An 18,789-nucleotide genomic window follows, 5' to 3' on the forward strand; every position below is an offset into this window, starting at 1 on the left:
ATGCGAAATTAAGCTCAAACTGAAGTCTATTTTGAGGCAAAAGACAAATCCACAAATGCACGGCATCGAGAAGTTAGAGAAGCGTTGGAATGATTGTATTGTTCATAAAGGAGATTACATTGTTTTCCTTAGTTAGTCATACGAGTTATTGAGTGATGTGTTGCCTGTTTGTACCAATTTTTTAATGTTTCACTTTACATACATCTCTGTAACTCCTTATGTATTGGGTTTGTTTTAAAGGTCCTTGCGATTGAACTGAATCGAGGTTGGAATAGCAGATTAGGATTTAGCTTACAAGGAGCCGCTGGTGTAACATACGTAAGCGCAGTTCATGCCGATAGTGTAGCTGCTAGAGACGGAAGACTAAAACCGGGTGATCGTCTAATTAAGGTATTCTATTATCTATTATATTTAAAAAAGTTATTGATGTCTACTTTAGTGAAGAAACTTATCCACTACCAAAAAATGATGATTTCTTTATTTTACTTTATAGCAATAATTTTTACATTACATTTTATCTTATTTTCATAGTAAATTAAAACTTAGCAAGGAACGAAGGTATGGTAATTGTCTTGTTTGTCTATTAACCATGCTTTTATTACATCTATTTGCTTTTAACTGAAAATTTCCACTATTTAAAAACATTATGTTAGGTACTGGTTTATTTCCAACTGAATAATTCTTATTATTATACTAGATATTTGAATTATCGCTAGACTTTCTTGAAAAAAAAAATGACATCGAAAGTTTGAATCCATTGTACCTATTTTTAAAGTACATCGGCTTTCAATTGGGGTACTACGGACCTATCAGAAGGTCTATGTGGGCAACAATCCTATTGATCGAAATTCAACTATGAACTATTCTCAATATACATGCGACTCACCTCGTCGTGGTATACCCGATATATAATAGCTTTAAATAATTTTCTTCAGGTGTATAGCAATCGAATTACAGATAATTCTCATAATACTGAAATTTGTCTAATTTTTGTGATATATTTTCTTTTGTAGGTAAATGATGAGAGCATAGAGCATATGACTACTAGTGAAGTAATAGATTTACTGCGAATAGTAAGGGGTCCCGTGTGTATTGTAGTTTCAAGGGTCAAATCTAATGAAGACTGTCCAAAAAGCAATGCGGAGAATTGAAAAACCCTAGTAGTACAATTTTATTAATTATAAGAAAGCATTTTAAAATATAAGATCAATATCTGTTTTATCAAGCTTCGTTATATCATTGTTTATTATTAAAACAAATATTATATTATCGTTTTTTTATTGTCAGTGCTTTTAATTGAAAGTTTTGATATTGTTAATTATTGAATTGATTGTCATTACACGCCATATTGGTGTCTTCCTATATTACTTATTTATTTCAATTAAAAGTATTGGTATTTTTGTAACATTTTAATATTTGTGATATACTGTTTTTACGATATACTTGCAAAAAACGTCACTAAATTATACCAACAAAAAATGGAAATCATTACTGTACCATATAGATTTCAACCAATTTTTCCAATTCAGAATATGATTTAGTGGTAGTAAAAATTGATTTATGAATTCTGGGTTAGAATTTTCAAAACAATAATTAAACCACTGAAATTCTATAAAATTTTTGAAAATATCAAGTTTCAAACGGTTTCAGTTTATACATGTAATAATTTAATATCAACAAATATTTGGAGATATGATAAAAGTCTTGTATATGTTTATTAATTTCTCCTTTTATTCTATAGACACACCCTTTATAACACAAAAATTAATTTTTCTAATAGAGCATGTGGAATCTCATTTGCAAAGAAACTGGTTTTTAAAATCCTTCCTAAACTTCTTCGTTATTCTTCTTTAATCGGTGCTACGGTCCTTTGAGAACCAGAGCCTTCTCAACAATCAACTCACAATCCTTTCTGTCCTGAGCATGGTGCTTCCAGCGTCGAATCGTTAGCAGCTTCAGATCTGCCTCAACGTCCTCCAACCAGCGAATGCGTGGCCTTCCTCTCAGTCGCCGTCCTCCAGGAACTCCATACATATTTCGATCAGAAGGCATATTCTCCACGTGTCCTAGCTATCTCAGACGCGTTCTCCGGATGCACGCCACCAAATCTGGTTCGTCATCGTCCCTCTCAGCTCAAATTTCCTCCGGATCTTCAACGCACTGTTCTCGCAAACAGGACCAAAAATATTTCGTAGGATCTTACGCTCCGAGCAGTTCAAAATTTCCCTAAAATACTCCTAATTATCATGTCAGGTCCGCTTCAAAGTCATCCAACCAGCAAATGCGTGGTCGTCCTCCAGGAACTCTATACATGGCTCTACGTGGATATTGATCAGAAGGCATCTTCTCCACGTGTCGTAGCCACCTCATCGCGTCACCAAATCTAGCTTGCATCGTCTATCTTTGCTAAGCATTCCTTCGGATCTTCAAAGCACCGTTCTCGCAAACAGGGCCAAAATATTTTGTAGGATCTTACGTTTCCAGCAGTTCAAATTTCCCCTACAATGCTCTACAATACTACAATGTCCCTCTACAGTTTCGGGATATTATATAACTCTGTGATCATAAAAGCAAAGGTCAAGTTACAAATAAAAGAAGAATAAACCATATACCTATATATCAAAAGTATGGAAGGTAGAGAGAAGAAGAATAATCTGTGTTCATGAAAAAGTCCGTCGAAATATGTTAAATATAGGTGGCCCCATATTAGCATCAGAGTAAATTTCATTTAGATTATATTCACTACATTATTTTGTACTACGCAAATCCTTGATATTTTCAATAATGAACTTCTCGAGTCAAAATTGATATTAAATTTTTTAACTCGGCATACTTCAATTCATCTGCAATTGTTACATTCATACAATAATCTTTGTCTACACCAGCGCCATTCTGGAAGTAGTTTGAACTGAACGCATCTGGACACTTTCTTCTCAACTTTTCTCCCATAAGAGATACTCCTCCTTCTCTCTACTCTCCATAAATAATAGTGACGTTTAGTAAGTTTATCCTAAAAAAAGTTTAGTGTCTGTTATTGTGGATATGTAAAACACATTTTTTTAAAGACTGCTTCATATTTAGTGTGATCAATCGTGCTGCTATTAATTACGTAACTATATAGAGACTGCATTTCAATTTTTAAGTCATGGAATTGAATTTTTCATTATTTACATTTCCGACGCTTTTAATAAGACGGAAGAGGAGAGGAGAAAAAGATTATTTACATATCTACGATATATTATACATTGTTATATTCGAAAAGTTTTGAAATAAAAATCGTGGGACTTTTTTTATGCTAAATTATATCAACTTCGCAGGTAGCCATCAATTATTATCAATAAGAACTGACTCTACTGCTGGAGTAAGATGTTTTGACATTAATCAGCTCAAGATGTCTTTCGATTGATGTATAAAAATTTAGACAATACTCAATTATAGATATTTATGATGTGAAAATTGAAAATAACATTTTCGGTGGACGGCAGTCTATTTCAGTCCATAAACCTTTTCAGAGCAGTATCATATTTGTAAATAAGTCTTGTCTTTAGTGTAAATTAACTTGAAGAAATTATATATTCTAATTCAGTGAACAAGGTATAATTTTTGGAAGTCTCAGAATCTCTGTCCATAATCTTCAGTTTCTTCACTTGATTTTGGTCTTTCAACATTCTCTATTTGATTCAACTCAACATCAGAATCAGACTTTGAATCTGAAGTCAATTCTCATGTTTACAATTTTTCATGCGTTGTATTTAAAAAAATTGTACACAAGAAACAATTTTCTATTAACTTTTTCATTATTTCAAAGACCAATAGCACATCCTTACAGATAGTTCAATATTTGGGAGAAACAAAAATTGATCTGTTGAAGATAACATTTGTCTTTACGAAACATAGTATTTTGAATGACTGGTTTTCAAATTTATATACTATGGTGGTCGTTAAAAATTAAATTTTTTACGACGCCCCCAATAACCTCCTTTCTAATGATAAAACAGTGGAACAAAATAACACGTGCCTCCATACGATCTTAGTTAATTTTTCGGTATAATTATCTTTTTTAGGAATTAGAGGGCGTCGCAAAAAAATTAATTTTTATGACCACCCTATTATATACTTAATTCCTGTTCTTGCCTTGTAAAAAATTTTAATTCTTGAAATACTTTAGCACTGTTAGACTACATCACTTGTATGGTTGATAATGTTGATTGTTTTTTGAAATGAGGCCCCCTTCATTCGCTTCACGAACATGAAACATATGAACCAATAAATCTGTCTTTCTTTTTTGGTTGATATCCGTCATCAAAAACGCATTTAGGTGTTGTAATTAATTTTTTTATTGTTAGATTTCAATTAAAAGACATGAAATCACGATTTTATGATTTAAAAAGTATTTTATTATTCAATATATTCTTTCCCTGAACATTAATACAATTGTTCATTGAAATTTCATCCACAAGATGTGAGAACAATCAACATCCAAATCTGGTAAACAGTTTGAATTGATTTTTAATAAGATTATTCACATTATTTTGATAAAACATGATTTTTGTATTGTGTAAACTTTTTTTCACGAATTTTTCCATACAGTTGATGCTGAAGATTATAATAATACTCTGTTTTAACATTGTGGAAGTAATCCACAAGCAACATTCCTCTTGCAACCTAAAAAAGTTGATGTAACACATTCGTGTCTGTTACCTGAACCCAGGACATTTTAACTTACTTAAGGACACTTCAAAATATTTATTAATCATATAGGAAAGGGCAAATTACACGGGAAAGAAGAGAACCTATCAATACACAAATATGTCACCCCTTTTAAAGTTTTTATTTCAAAGAAAAGTGTATATAAAGCAGTATCCTTAGTATCCTTAGATTTGAATTAGAAATTTATGTACATAATTCTGAACTACTTTGTACATTATTTACGAAGTTGAAATTATTTTTTATCAATTTCTACTGAAATACCCTGGAAATGTCATATATTATATGAAAGTTACAAAGAAATGTTTCTTCTATTATCCCATAGAAGTTATTTTCAAAACTTTTCAAATTTCTTGATATTTTATAGTTTCCCTGCGTCGAATGTGATTAAATAAAATTTATGGTTAAGAATCTATTTTGTTAATGTTGAATTCTTAAATATATGATTTTGTTTATTAGGAATAATTATACTAGTCTTATTGTAGAGTGAATTCCAGACATGAGGAAGTTGAACTTAATCAAAATAAAAAAAAAACAAAAAAATGCAAAACGTTTAACTATTCCAAGATTACTCTGTTGATTTATTAGTAAAATGTTGGAAACAATGTAAAGAACAGCACTAGAAATAAAAACATACACTATAAAAACTTGATACGGTTTTTTAGAACTATTATTAAATAGAAGTACGAGAACTTGAGCTCCTATTAAGTGAACTTGTTCTTATAGAGATAGATAGGTGCATAATATTCATACCGAATGTTTCAAAAATAAGGAAACGACAGTCTGACTTATATCCCCATTTCTTCCATTTGAATCACGTTTTCCATTCATCTATAAACTATCACTAAAAGGATAGTGAGACTAAATTCGATGTCGGATATCAATGCTGTTCCTTAGTGGGGCTGAAAAAACGTAAAGTAAAAAAAGAGAGATCTAAAATCTAGATTCCTATTTTATTATTTTCCTGTTGGATCTTATTTAGTTGTGTTGACACCGGAAAAACAGTAACGATTATACTTATTAGTCATTGTAGCAAATGACAGGAAAAAGTTTCTTATCTAATGTCGTAAGCGATTTAACAAGAAATAACAGAACTTCTACATAATTTGAATTCGGAGGTCATTACTTATAATTAAGTTAATGTACTTAGTGGAATCAAAATAATTTGAAACACATTTTTGGTAATGTATACATGGAAAAATGTTGGGTGTTATTTAAGCATTCCCAACATTTATTAGCTATTGCTGCCCAGTGTGCTATCGATTCATCAACATACCTTTCATTGACTGTTAATGGCTTCCAATCGCCAAGTGATTCCTTGCTGATGTATGTCGTAGGTTTATGTACATTATGTAAAATTTCACATATTTTTCAATAACCACAAATCGGCTGTTTACATCATTCTTTTTTTGCTTAATTTTCACTGTTTATAACATTTCCTAACCTTCAGTATCATCTGTTACTGTTACTTGATTAATTTCATAAATTTGACAAGCTTCTGCAAATATAACAACCTTGCAGTTGCAGTTTCGTAATTTACCGAGATTTATCTGGCAATAATAGTAGTACAACAGTGTACTAGTTGAAAAATTTACATTTATGAAATTATCACCTCAATTGGACGACCAGAACGTTCACCATCATCGGTGTATGTACGACCACGTTTAAATTCAGCAAACCAATAACAAATGGTTCTTTCCGATCGAGCAGAGTCCGTATAACTCTTTTAAAGCTTATACAGTATTTTATTTTTTTATCAAGAAGCAATGATAAATTAACACGCGAAATTGTTTTGAAAATAACAAAAGTAGCTTTATTTAAATGGCTGTCACTTTTTCTGACAAATCGAAATGTCATGAAATTGTATACTTAGTCTTTTGAAAGCTGGTACTTCGTAAACGTTATATGGATTTGATCAATGTCAGCGCCATCTGTGTGTCAGTCACACGACTTATTGAGTGATGCAGTAAGTTAGAGCTTTCTGAAAATAAAATGGATTCAATGCCAGTAGCAATATCTTTATGCAGCCTACGAGCTTTTCAATCCACCAATATCTATAATAGATTTTTTGTTTTTTGCAATGTTTTATTTCTGCTTTTTAATAAAATTAGATAAGAATTTCTTTACCAGTTCAAATATATTCAATCAAAAATCAATACGGAAAAGATGGACATCGATTTTTCAAGATATGAAGAGGAGTGTTCAACGTTTTCACATTTTGATATGATAATTAAGATTGTCGACCGTTTAAGAACGATGGAAATGTTGAAATTATATAGAGCAGCGAAAAATCAGTTGAAATTTTGTGTATTTAAATTTAATTTTATGAATGTTTTGATACCGAACATCTTCATTCATATTTCAATTAACTACCATTGTTGGATAACATATATTATTTTTGAAAAATGAGATTATTAGATTTATACTTCCGATTTGTTCAAATATCGGTTTGATCAAAATATGATTGCAGCATACAGGATAACATCAATTTTTTAGTAGCTCCTTCATAATTACTTCGATAACATACAGAATAGCTCAAATTATTCTAAAGATTACATAATTATATACACATTTCAATTGTGTGTTACTTTTTAACTTGGACTCTCCAGTAGAGTCTATAACGACTATCATTCCCATAATTTGCAGAATTTGTAGAAGGAATTTGGTATCCTTTATAAATAAACTTGAGCAAATTTGTTTTCATTTAAATTGGCAACCATATTTTAGTCCAAGTATTAATGTGATCTGTAGATTTTTCGATTATTCACTAGCTTCTTCATGGCTTTCTCAAATGACTAGAGTTGCAATAGTTGCAATAATATCGTGCTCAAGTCTAGGTAAGTATAACATTGACCTTAATAGAGTTATCCAAAGTACTTCTGCTTCAATATCTAATAATTCAGACTGAAATATCGGTCGGTCTATAATCTTTTGAGTTCTATAAATGTTGGTTAGGTAATATAACATATTCAACTTGTAACTTAGACCGTTATGACAAACTTCTTTAGTCATATGTATTGAATTGAAGATATCCCAACAAAAAAGGTATCTAGCTCAAACTTACTTATTCTGGCTTTCTAATTATTGTATCCTTAAGTATTTATAATATTTCCTTTTTTATTAACACGCCCTATATTAGTTTCACCTGTAAGTGGATTTGTTTGTTTGTAGCAAGTGACATTTAATAAAAATTTCGTTCGACAGGGGATTCGAACTTCTGATCTCCGGTTGGAAATCAAGCACTTCGACAACCTTTGGCTCGATATAAGTTTCGAGAAGATCTAGGTATATAAGTAGCGAAGGTGTGAAACTAAAAAGTGAAAAATAAAGTTTAAAATAACTATAAAACATGGTTTTAAAGCACATCAAACTAAAAAGTTAACAATAATTGTTAAAATTACCTTGAAACAATAATGAATAAGTATTATTGTGAAAAAAGCGTTGGGCGCTCGATGTACGAAAAATAACTTTTTAGTTTGATCTACTTTCAAAGCATTTAGTTTTTCTTAACTATATTTATAAAATTCGCAAACATGCCAAATAAGTTAATTATATATAAATAGTTAACAAAGTAGTAAAATATCTTTGCATGGTGTGAAGGGTCAAGTATGAATAATATGCGCTTACCTAAAGTCATAAGTACAGTTAAGCAGAATGTCTTAGTACTGTCAAAACTTGTTAGCACTGTTATTGGAATTAAAGAAAAAATATATATATTGAAAATAAACATCCTGATATAATAGCACACATTTAACGTTTAGCAAGAAATATTTTAATAAAATGGTGCAAAAAGGGTTAAATACAATGAATGAAATTGAATGGTATTCATACTGAACACACTACCACGACACCAACTTTCACAATTACACTGTCTGACGCGCGTTTTAATAACCAAGTTATCGTCCTCAGAGACTAAAGGTAAAATGTTTACCTTCAGTTTACTTCCAGTCTCTGACGACGATAACTGGGTTATCGAAACGCGCATTAGACAGTGTAATTGTGAGTGTTGGTGTAGTGGTAGTGTAAACAGTGTGGTCAGTATAAATCTCAGGTAGTAAGTGATAATATGTTCAAACCAAAAATTTATTCAAACAAAGAGTTTTGAGTTTTCCCTCTAAGTCATTAACTTTTCTTTCGTGAATTTATGGTGAGATTAGTTAGAAAGAATTTGTGAGTATTTTAGAATTATTATATAGTAAGAGAGCAATGAGTCAGCACAGTGTGAATGGCAGAGTCATCGTTGTCCTTGCTAATGAAGACTTATTAGTATAGAAAAGAATTTCATAATATAAGTAGGGCTTATAAATTACCAAATATTGGTATTTAAGAGATTTGCACAGTTTACTTTCGTAAGAGTGCACAGTATTTTTTTGAGATGAGGAACTTATTGTATTTCTGTTTTCAGTTATGAAATATTTTCCCCATTTAACTAGAATTCTTCCATATATTCCATAATCGGTTATTTCATTATTTCTAATAACTTCCAGTTCATTTTATTTGTTTAGCGATTGAAGCAAATTACCTGTCTAAAAGCAATAAAAACATGTCTCAGTATATATTGTTTTAAGTTATGTTAGTTTGACCACCCTGTACATAAATCTATGATTTTTTAATACATTAAGAGGTGGAACATTAAATAATTGCTTAAGCTGTTGCACGACTATAAAGTAAAACTTTTTGTACTTGTATTCATTATTTTTATATTGTTTTTAATATTGTTTGCTCCTAGTATGCTTACCTATTGACTTTAGCACTTTTTGCACCACATGTCATTCCATTTAGATGTAAGAGTGGGTGCACAATATTTTCTTCTAGGCTTTATTAACTGTAGCTGACAGAATATTCTCTGCAATACCCTTCTAATTAAGATTAAACTTGATGAAATAATATGAATAATCAAATTCCACTTACTTAAACAAAGAGAAATACATAATAATACATTATGAAAATTACTAACATTCTAAATTTTTGCCTCAGATAGGAACTAATGTTATTTTTTGTAAGGTACGTGTAAATCAAACATTCAAAGTAAAAATTACAAAAACTAGCAATATATTCAAACGTTAGCTTAATGTAATTAGATTTCCAGTTTGTATATACTTCGTAGGAGGACTATTAGCAATTTAATTAAAAAGACAAGGAAAAATTAGTATCCTGTATATTAGGATGACCATTCCTTGGTACTATATCTACGATTGCTTCTCTTCTTTATCCGAACTCGTTTTTTATATCAATTATTTGAGGTTATATATGTATTTCTATTTATTCTTTCTATTTGACCCATTGTACGAGGAGGAATTTGGCGGGGTGACAAAAAAAAGACTCGTCAACTCGATCACTCTACTTTCCTGGTCCTTCCTGGTTTGAAAACTTTCAAAGTTCCGAATTTCACTAACGGAAAATTCATATCCTACTGATTGATACAACTGAAAATTAAAACTTATAGATGAAAAAGAAAATGAATTATTTTAAAACAATGTAAATCCTTTTACCATTTTTCTGGTTTCCATCTTCATTAAATCTGTAAGGTGTCAGTTGTTTCGTTATAAGATTTTATATGTACCATGTGGGAGTAACGACTCTATTGGAAACATTTGGAGAAGAACAAATAAGTTTCAGGATAGAATAAATGAGAAGGTATATATGTGTGCACCTTAACGATGAAGAATTGTGAAAAAATTAAATATATGGTTCTTTAGCAATTTTACAAGAAATTAGAAATATTTCATCCGTCAAAAGTATAAAAAAATAGTTATTAAAATGTCCATTGTCAATAATTTAATTGCTAGTTCTTCATCTCTATTGTGAGTCAAATCTTTAATACTAACAGTGAACCTGATTAGCTAGAAAAATTATTATACACATTTATTTATTATTTATAACTCTATAGTTGTATATCAATACGAACCAGCACCTTTTAATAGATTTTTCTTGAATAATTCTATGATTTGGCAGGTCTCTCTATGTATTTAGTTATAAAAAATATTGTTTCAGTTGGTAGGTAAGTTTTGTAGCAAAATATGATGACTAGTTGTATATACTAAGGAATTGAAAATATTGTATTGCCCAGTTTGAATTTGACTCACTGTATCAATTCTATAAACTAAAAATTTATTGTATATTATATAGTTTTTAGGGTTTTCGATGTTTTGTTTTAATCTGAAACCAAAGACAGAAATAAATATCATTGAATTCAAATTGTGTTTTATTTGCCTAACACATTTCTTTATATTTTTGCTGTTGTGAGAAATTATGAATAATAAAGCGGTGAGAAGTTAGAAGAAACCAATAACTATTAATAGTTAAAAAAATATGAGAAACGGAAAAGTTAAAAAGGAGATAACAAAACCAAAAATTTCCTTTTTCTTTATATGTAGATTTTAGATTGGTTTGTCGTGAACTTATAAGATATAAATCTTATGTAGAGGAACAGAAGGCAAAACGAAACGGTTAAATTACTATGAGACTACTAGGGCCATCTATTTGTTGAGAAGTGTGTCTGATAAATACGCATTCCCCGTTCTGGGTCAGCGTCAGTGAACGTGCCACGTATGACATAAGATAAATAAAAAATCGGATCTATAATGTACCAAAGAATACACTAAAACGACGATTCGATACATATAAGGAAACTAATGATCTAGAACAAACAACTGGAAAAAACTAGGACGTTTTGAGCAGATCTTTAGCAAGAAACAAGAAAAAGTACTAGGTTCGTATTTTAAAGACTCGGAGAGCCGTTTCTACTTCCTAACTTTAAAAACTTTTGGAGATTTGCCTATAATCTAGCAGAAAAAAATAACTTACTTCACAATTTCGATCATGATACAAAGATGGCTGGTAGATATTGGGTTGAAAATTTATTAAGGCGAAATCCGGGTATAAGTTTCCGCAAATCAGAGGCCACTTCAGCAGCTGTGGCATCAGTGGCATGCAGTGACAGTCCACACATTTTGTCTACATTGTTAACGAGACTGGCATGACTACCAAAAGTTTGCTTGTCAAACGTGGTTTGCTACATGACGTGTGTGGATATAACTAGAGTAAGGGCTCTTGCTACATGTCACAAGTCATGCCTCTATCAGTCTTTCGTGTATAGTTATTAATCATCGTGTAACAATAAAAAGAAATTCAGACCATCAAAAACCATTAACAAACCACATGCCCAAATAAGTTGCTGACAAAAATTAAATTTTTGAGATTGATTTGATTTGACTGACTTGAATAGGAGAGTTGTGGTAGCGTGTCACAATTCGCCTAGGTGCCAAAAATCGCAACTTGGTCAGAATAATAATTCGTAATTTCAAAACAAGATTGAAACGTAGGAAGACAATGCCACGCTTTAAAAACTCAAAAACCACTTAATATAAGAGAGAATAAAAAACTTACTCTTCGGCTTTTCGGTAATAGGCTCCGACAAATCGTCTTTGTCACACCTCTCCTCGGTCTCCCCTATGTCCACTTTATTCAGTAGATTTAGCACCATTCGACGTTATGCTAAAAGAGGAACGTTGCTGATATTGTCAACGCTACGACAAAGTAAATGTAATACATTCCGAGAGAAGCCTATTACTTAGGAGGAGGAGTCATCGAGGCGGCAATCAGATTTTCTAAATTGTTGGTTAGTTCACTTTTCAGATCTTTGATTAGATCTTTTCCGAACCAAGTTTTGAATTGCATAGCGATCTGAACTCTTTGTTCATTAGTTCACTACTGATAGCCAGTAATAAGGGTAATTGGGGTAATGGGGGCCCACTAAGCTTATTTGCTATTATTACAGCCCTCAACTCTTCTCAATAAAATTTTTAAGAAATACAGTAGGCACAAGCAAATATACTCTTTAATATACTATATCAATATTTCAAATAACACAACAAGCTGATGCTATTTTAGATAAATCATAAATATTTTGTATTTCATCGACTTATTTCTTCGAAAACTTATGGATTGGCAATTTATATCAGCTCGAAATACTCGGCTTTTGTAGTATTCTTTTATTGACACAATGAGTTAATAAGGGCATTGGATACCATTCGTGGTAGCGTGAAAACGTCACGCTTGACGGCCTCCCCTTGATTATCAATTCCAGGTGTCCGTGTAAGCATGGAAACAGTCTAGTGGTAAAGTTACGATAGCTGAAAACGAAATGCACACAGACAGGTATCATGCCCGGCTGTTTTTCACTATGAATTACTCTTCATTTAAATAAAATGACTAATACTACTTATTAAAACGCTGAAGATAGTAAGTCATTATTATGTAATGTCAATATCCTCAATTGCTTCCGTGTCGCGATAACTGATTTCGTACGAGGGATGAATTATTAGTTATTATTTGTTTAGATTCATAAACTATTTCCTCTAATTTATCATTAGATGCGTCAGATTAATAATAAATTTTCGTCAACCGCGCAAAACTAATACAGGAAGAATCACCAAAGTAAAATTAAAATATCATGTAGTACATTTTTTTTTATTTCTTTGCTTTGAACCCGTAACAGGATTTGTTTAGGGTCTATTCTATCGTCAACAGATTAAAAATTGGGGTCTTAAGGTGGTCAATGACATGGGATGAGAATGTAATAACTGCTTATGTATAAGTAAATTAACCTAACAAAATATTAATTTTATTAAGAATGAGTTTTCTCGGTAAAGGTGTATTAAAGAGGATTACAATTGTTTCAACAATCAAACTGGGAGAAAATGATTAAAGTCTCAAATTAAGGAAAGCTTCTGGTCCCAAGGGTATCGCTGGTGCCAAATCAGAAGCATTTTTCGACAGGAAACTATTTAAATGCATAATGATGACTTTTGACGTTAAAATAGTTATTTATCAAGTGTGTAAAGTAGCCTTTTTTCGACGAATGTGAATATTGTCGCCCCAGGCAAATGCAAAAATCACATCGAGTCGAAAAAAAGCTTACTTTACCCACGAATTTCATACAATATTTTTTCTACTTGCGAAAATTTTATAAAAATACAGTTTAATGGTAATTTTCTTCACAAACTAGTCCGTGAAATATGTTTCTGTACACACTAGTTCGTAAGTAAGTAAAAAATAAAATTGGAATGAGCGCGACTTGAGCCTGGGACCTTCCACATGTGAACCTTGTACTCTAGTCACTTGGAAATAATTGCCTTCACCCACTACTGCTCAAAGTAGTGACAGTGCTCAGGGGATGGGAATTTCTGATTATTTGATTTACATTATAAGCGACTGTTTATGTGATCGTCTTTTGATATGTGCGACTAGGAAAAATTTGGAAAGAGCTTGGAGCTATTTACTTCTCAATTTATCAACCGAGGTACTGCTGATGATGTTGCGGGAAATCTAACGTGGATCTATGGCGAAGCACTAGTATTAGCAAGACTAGTTTCGACTTAGTGGAAACCAAATTCTAGCTCGTGGTTCTTACAGCACTAAGGTGTTTCCTGTAATCATCAGCGAGCTCTCATGAGCGTCTCAAACTGGCTCATATTCTAAGGAGTGGAGGTAAAGAGGAAATAACACAAAGAGGAACGAAACTGAAATACACCGGTGCAACGCAGTGGGTTTATCCTACAGTATCCGAGGCAACTACGTTGGTTACTGCTAAAATATTCAGCAAACCACTAACGGAAGTTTGGAAACTTTGGAACGCTGAGACCCGAGGAAAACAGGACGTTACGTTAAACTAATCCAATATTTTTGAATTTTTAAAAAAAGAACCTTGAACCTTAAAATCAAGTTTTGATTCCATAAACTGTTGTTTATAATTTTAAGATGAAGTAAATTGTTATTTAACAAAATTCTCTTCAGCTGTTTTCATCATTTTAAACTAAAAGAATGTTAAAAGTCCTTCTTATATACAGGATATTTTTAAATTCATGCGAAAAAATCCAGGAGGTGATTGCTCGTGTGAAATTATAATGGGTCTTTCTTTTAACAAAAATTTTTTAATCCGCCCCTTTCCGAGATATCTTCCTTAAAAGGTGGTGACTTGAGTTTCTATTCTATTCTATCTTTTCTCTAATATATCAATAAAGCTAAGAGCATGAAATTTTGTTATTTTTGTGTACTGGCATGGGACCAACTAAGGGTATTTTTTCAATATTCCTATTACATTATACAGGGGTACAATTAGCAACCCAAATAGAATTACTTAAAGCCCTTGTTCACTAACTCACACAATTCCTTATTGGACACTGAAAATTCAACTTCTCTCAACATCATATGGGAATCCGATAAGCTTCCGCCCAGGGATTGAGGGCACTATCACCCAATAACAGGGTTTGTGACTGAAATATTGAAAACATTGATATACAAGGAGGTTTAGCTGCACAAAAGAGAAGTCCCAAAACTGATACTCAAGTGATAGGTGATTTTTAGCGAACAATGACTAGTCGTAGATAAACGAAAGGACTATAAGTAACAGATAACGTTCAACTTGCGTTGATGTAGAGAAGAGGTCCGCCTAGTAATATAAGATCAAAAATAATCAAGTTTTCCACCACGACTTTTGCGTGTTCAATTAACACAATTTCAAATTTGTACTTAATTGGGTCGACGTGGTTTAATTACATTAAAAAATATTTGGATTGTGATCCTAAGTTGCGAGTTATAAAATGAACTGAGAAGTGTTTTTTTTTTTGGAAATGTATTTTACTGATTTCAGCACGTGCTAAGAATTTATTTTATATCCTGATTAGGCGGAACTGTTCGTGCATATGTACATATTATAAAAACCGTTAACTTTCCCTCTCTGCCGTTTTTTAGCTTTAACTTTTCTCTCATTACTTCGCTTACTATTTGTTCAATTTACGTCGAGCGGCTTACGAGGGTTTAACAGTTAAAACATCGGTACCATAACGAAGTATTGCGCGTCTAATTTACTCTATAAAGTTTTGGATGAGTTTTCAAAAACCGTGCGTAACAAAAACTGATTGTTCGGTTTTGAATTGGTGAACGATTATTTTGAAAATATAACTGATATTCCACGTGAGTAAACTAAATATATAAATGATTAATTAGTAACAGTTAATGATAAACAAAATAATTGAAACTTGGACAAATTCATTATAATTTCACTGACGTATAATGTGACATTATTTGCTATCAGTTTTCAAAATAATTTTAACTATAACTTTTGGTTCGCATTTTATAAAGTTTTGTAAAAATTATATGTATTTCTTTTGATGGTACTCCTACTAAGGAGCGAAATGCCAAAAAGATAAAATTAAATTAAAAAATATGGATATTAATCTACGAGCTCAAGAAATTAATATCTAAACATCAGGAATAAGACTACAAAAATGTATATAATGGTCCCAACCCAAAAGTACCTAGCCCAACAAAGAAAATACAAAAATTTTTCAACTTAATCTCCGTTTGGCTCCATACACTTTTCGCAGCGATGTTCAAAAGTTCGATATCATTTTTATAATCGTCAAGCTTCTCAAAATAGCCATTAACTTCCGACATCACCTCTTCTTTTTTAGAAAATCTTCAACCATCGAGTCTGGGAACGGAAAATATTCCAAGGTTGCTAAATCTGGCGAATAGGGTATATGAGGTAGCAATTTAAATTTCAATTCATTCATTTTAGCAATTTCAATAACGGATATGTGAGTTTTTGATCTGATGCTCCTTAAGCCGAACATCAACATATCTTCTAATTTGCCCAATATATTTTCCGTTTCAATAATTTTGTATAGACTAATATTTTTGCATAAACAATATTAAATGAATTTACACAAATGTCATACCACGTTTTGTATATTATCGCCCTATTGTGATAAAAAATAATTGTCAATTATCATGTCTATATACTCGATCTAAATATCATTTTAATTGAATACGACTCCTGATATATTTTTTATTTAAAATAAGGTATAATTACAAGGGATGAGATTGACATGATAAATGTCTGAATTGTAAAAAAATTCCTTAAAATCTAACATATATTGTCAAATATCGGGTTTGGCTGTTTTCCGTAGCACACTCTGTATAGTTTGCTCCAATTACGGTTTACTCTACAAACGTCTAAACTCTTTCTTTCTATGAAATGTTGTTTGTTGATTTTCTTACAATAATAAATAGTTATTATCTATTATAAAGATTACAGTGGTGACATAGATAAGTAAATATGATCCAGTATTTGAGATCGATTTCTTCTGAGAAAGTAAAATCAACTCATCAAGCGTGAAAACAAAATATTGATTTCCAATCTGCGGAAACAGATGTGACAGATTTAAATGGTATAATTTATTCAATAAATGGATATAATAATTATATGTGTACCTATCTAGTTTCTAGACTAAGAATTATTTATTGTTGCTCTTATTTATTATTAAATTAAGCTAGAAAGTGATAAGAAAAGAGGATTGAAGTTCGAAACCATGCCGTTTCATTTTAATTTCCGAAATAAGGGATGCAATTCGAAATATTCCTACTTTTTAAAATGGGCACTTTTGGTGCGTTTCACGCATTGAATTTACAGAATATGAAATACTTTTTTGTGCAGTCCAGGACGACTTCGATCTTAGGTGTCGTGGCGAGAACGTCTTCATCAACACTCACGACCTATATCAAGAGGTGGGTCGATGTGAACGTTGGAAGAATTAGCTTAATGTTCAGAATTCGAAGCAGTAAAGATAGTAACTATGAGCAGGGTTGGATTTAGCATTTTAGCGCCCCTAGGCGCTTTATTTTCTTCCGCCCCTTGGTTTGGTTAAAGTAACTTTGCTGCAAACCTCTATGAAAAAATTGTAATAGCCTGAACACTACTCCAAGATGCATTTTTATCGAAATTTGTGGAATTTACTAGGTTTTTGGGCTCCCAGAAGTACTTGACGCTCTTTAACATCAATATAGACAATTTTTGCACCGTAGAAGAAACGTGGATCCACATATCATAGACCAAATAGGTTCGTGTTTTACTCCACAATGTAAAAATGAAAAATTATTCATCTTATTAATGCATATTCTGACATCTTCATATCTACAGTATTCTTATTTAAAGCTAAAAACAATTTTCGAAATTATTTAGTAATTTTCAAAAGCTTTATAAGCATATGAAGCATCATTCGATAAAGTCTATAATCTGTCTTTTAAAAAATTAACGTCTTGTGACTGTCTTTACTTTTTTGTCTCTAAAATTTTTCATTTCAAAAATTTAGTTGCCCTTCAAATCATGCCGCCGTAAGCCCGGGCCTCGCGTGCCTAGGCTTAAATCCATCACTGACCATGAGAATCTATCTCATTATTTGATACGCTAAGGGATATTATAAATACTTTGAAGCAATCTATCGCTGCAAAAAAACTGCTGCATTTTGCCATTTGTTATTATTTACCCCAACGCTCAAAATAATTCCCAATCAATTCCATCAGGTTTAGTATAAAGCTCTGGATTAAATGTAAAGGGAAAGACCGAGGTCGTGAACATGCTGATGGTTAACGCACTATTTTTAATAGTGACTCTAGAGACTCTTCTTAGAAATGGTATTCGAAAATGTTTGAGAATAACCTGACAACATTTTTCATATTCAAAATTGAGAAAGCTTCATTGTATGCTATTATTGTTTATTGTAAAATATTTTTTAGACGACGCCATCTGTAAGTTGTTCGTTCTGTATTCATTTACATACGGAAAGTTTCGTTTTGAGTGTTCCATGTAGTGAACAGTGACAGTTCCGTACTGCAAAACACTTTCGGGACGTTCTGAAGTAGAAACTTTAACTTCCTTAAATGTCACTCTAGCCACTTCAATGTTGACTGTTGACAGTTGACAGTTTCAATTCGATGATTTTGCATAACCTTAAATTTTTAATTTTCTTAAATTATTTGTTTTATCCGAAATTTTGTCTAAATTAATGAATAACAATGAATGATGATGAAGAAGAAAACAAAAATCATTAAGTTTATTAAATTGTTCAATAAATAAAATATTCATAATTCTCTATTATTTATTTTCTTTCCTCAGTGTAATTGAAAAAGATTTGGATCTGATGCGTCGTCTAAAAAATGTTGTGTACGCCGCGGCTGAAATACTAAGCACTTTCAGTCCTTGGCATACAAATAACTATCTTTTGTAGTCACAAGGAG

At 31.6% G+C, this 18,789-nt stretch overlaps 2 protein-coding genes across 4 annotated transcripts in view; both read left to right on the forward strand.

Annotated features, from left to right (window-relative positions):
* LOC130896122 (uncharacterized) overlaps positions 1–5,172 on the forward strand; it is a 104,443-nt gene extending 99,271 nt beyond the window's left edge. For 2 of the 3 annotated variants that reach the window (XM_057803921.1, XM_057803922.1), the window contains 2 exons: positions 241–390; positions 1,014–5,172. In XM_057803921.1, the coding sequence (XP_057659904.1) occupies positions 241–390; positions 1,014–1,151 (288 nt within the window). In that variant the 3' untranslated portion in view covers positions 1,152–5,172. Of the gene's footprint in view, positions 1–240 lie in introns of all 3 variants that reach the window. The other variant, XM_057803920.1, reaches the window with a different exon arrangement.
* A 10,334-nt stretch (positions 5,173–15,506) lies between these two features.
* The window catches only part of LOC130896240 (cadherin-23), a 50,353-nt gene continuing 47,070 nt past the window's right edge, over positions 15,507–18,789 (forward strand). Inside the window, exon 1 of the mRNA XM_057804189.1 lies at positions 15,507–15,684. The gene's annotated coding sequence lies outside the window, so the exon portion shown is untranslated. The remainder of the gene's footprint in view (positions 15,685–18,789) is intronic.

Source organism: Diorhabda carinulata, chromosome 7 (genome assembly GCF_026250575.1).
Source record: "Diorhabda carinulata isolate Delta chromosome 7, icDioCari1.1, whole genome shotgun sequence".
Taxonomy (NCBI): Eukaryota; Metazoa; Arthropoda; class Insecta; order Coleoptera; family Chrysomelidae; genus Diorhabda; species Diorhabda carinulata.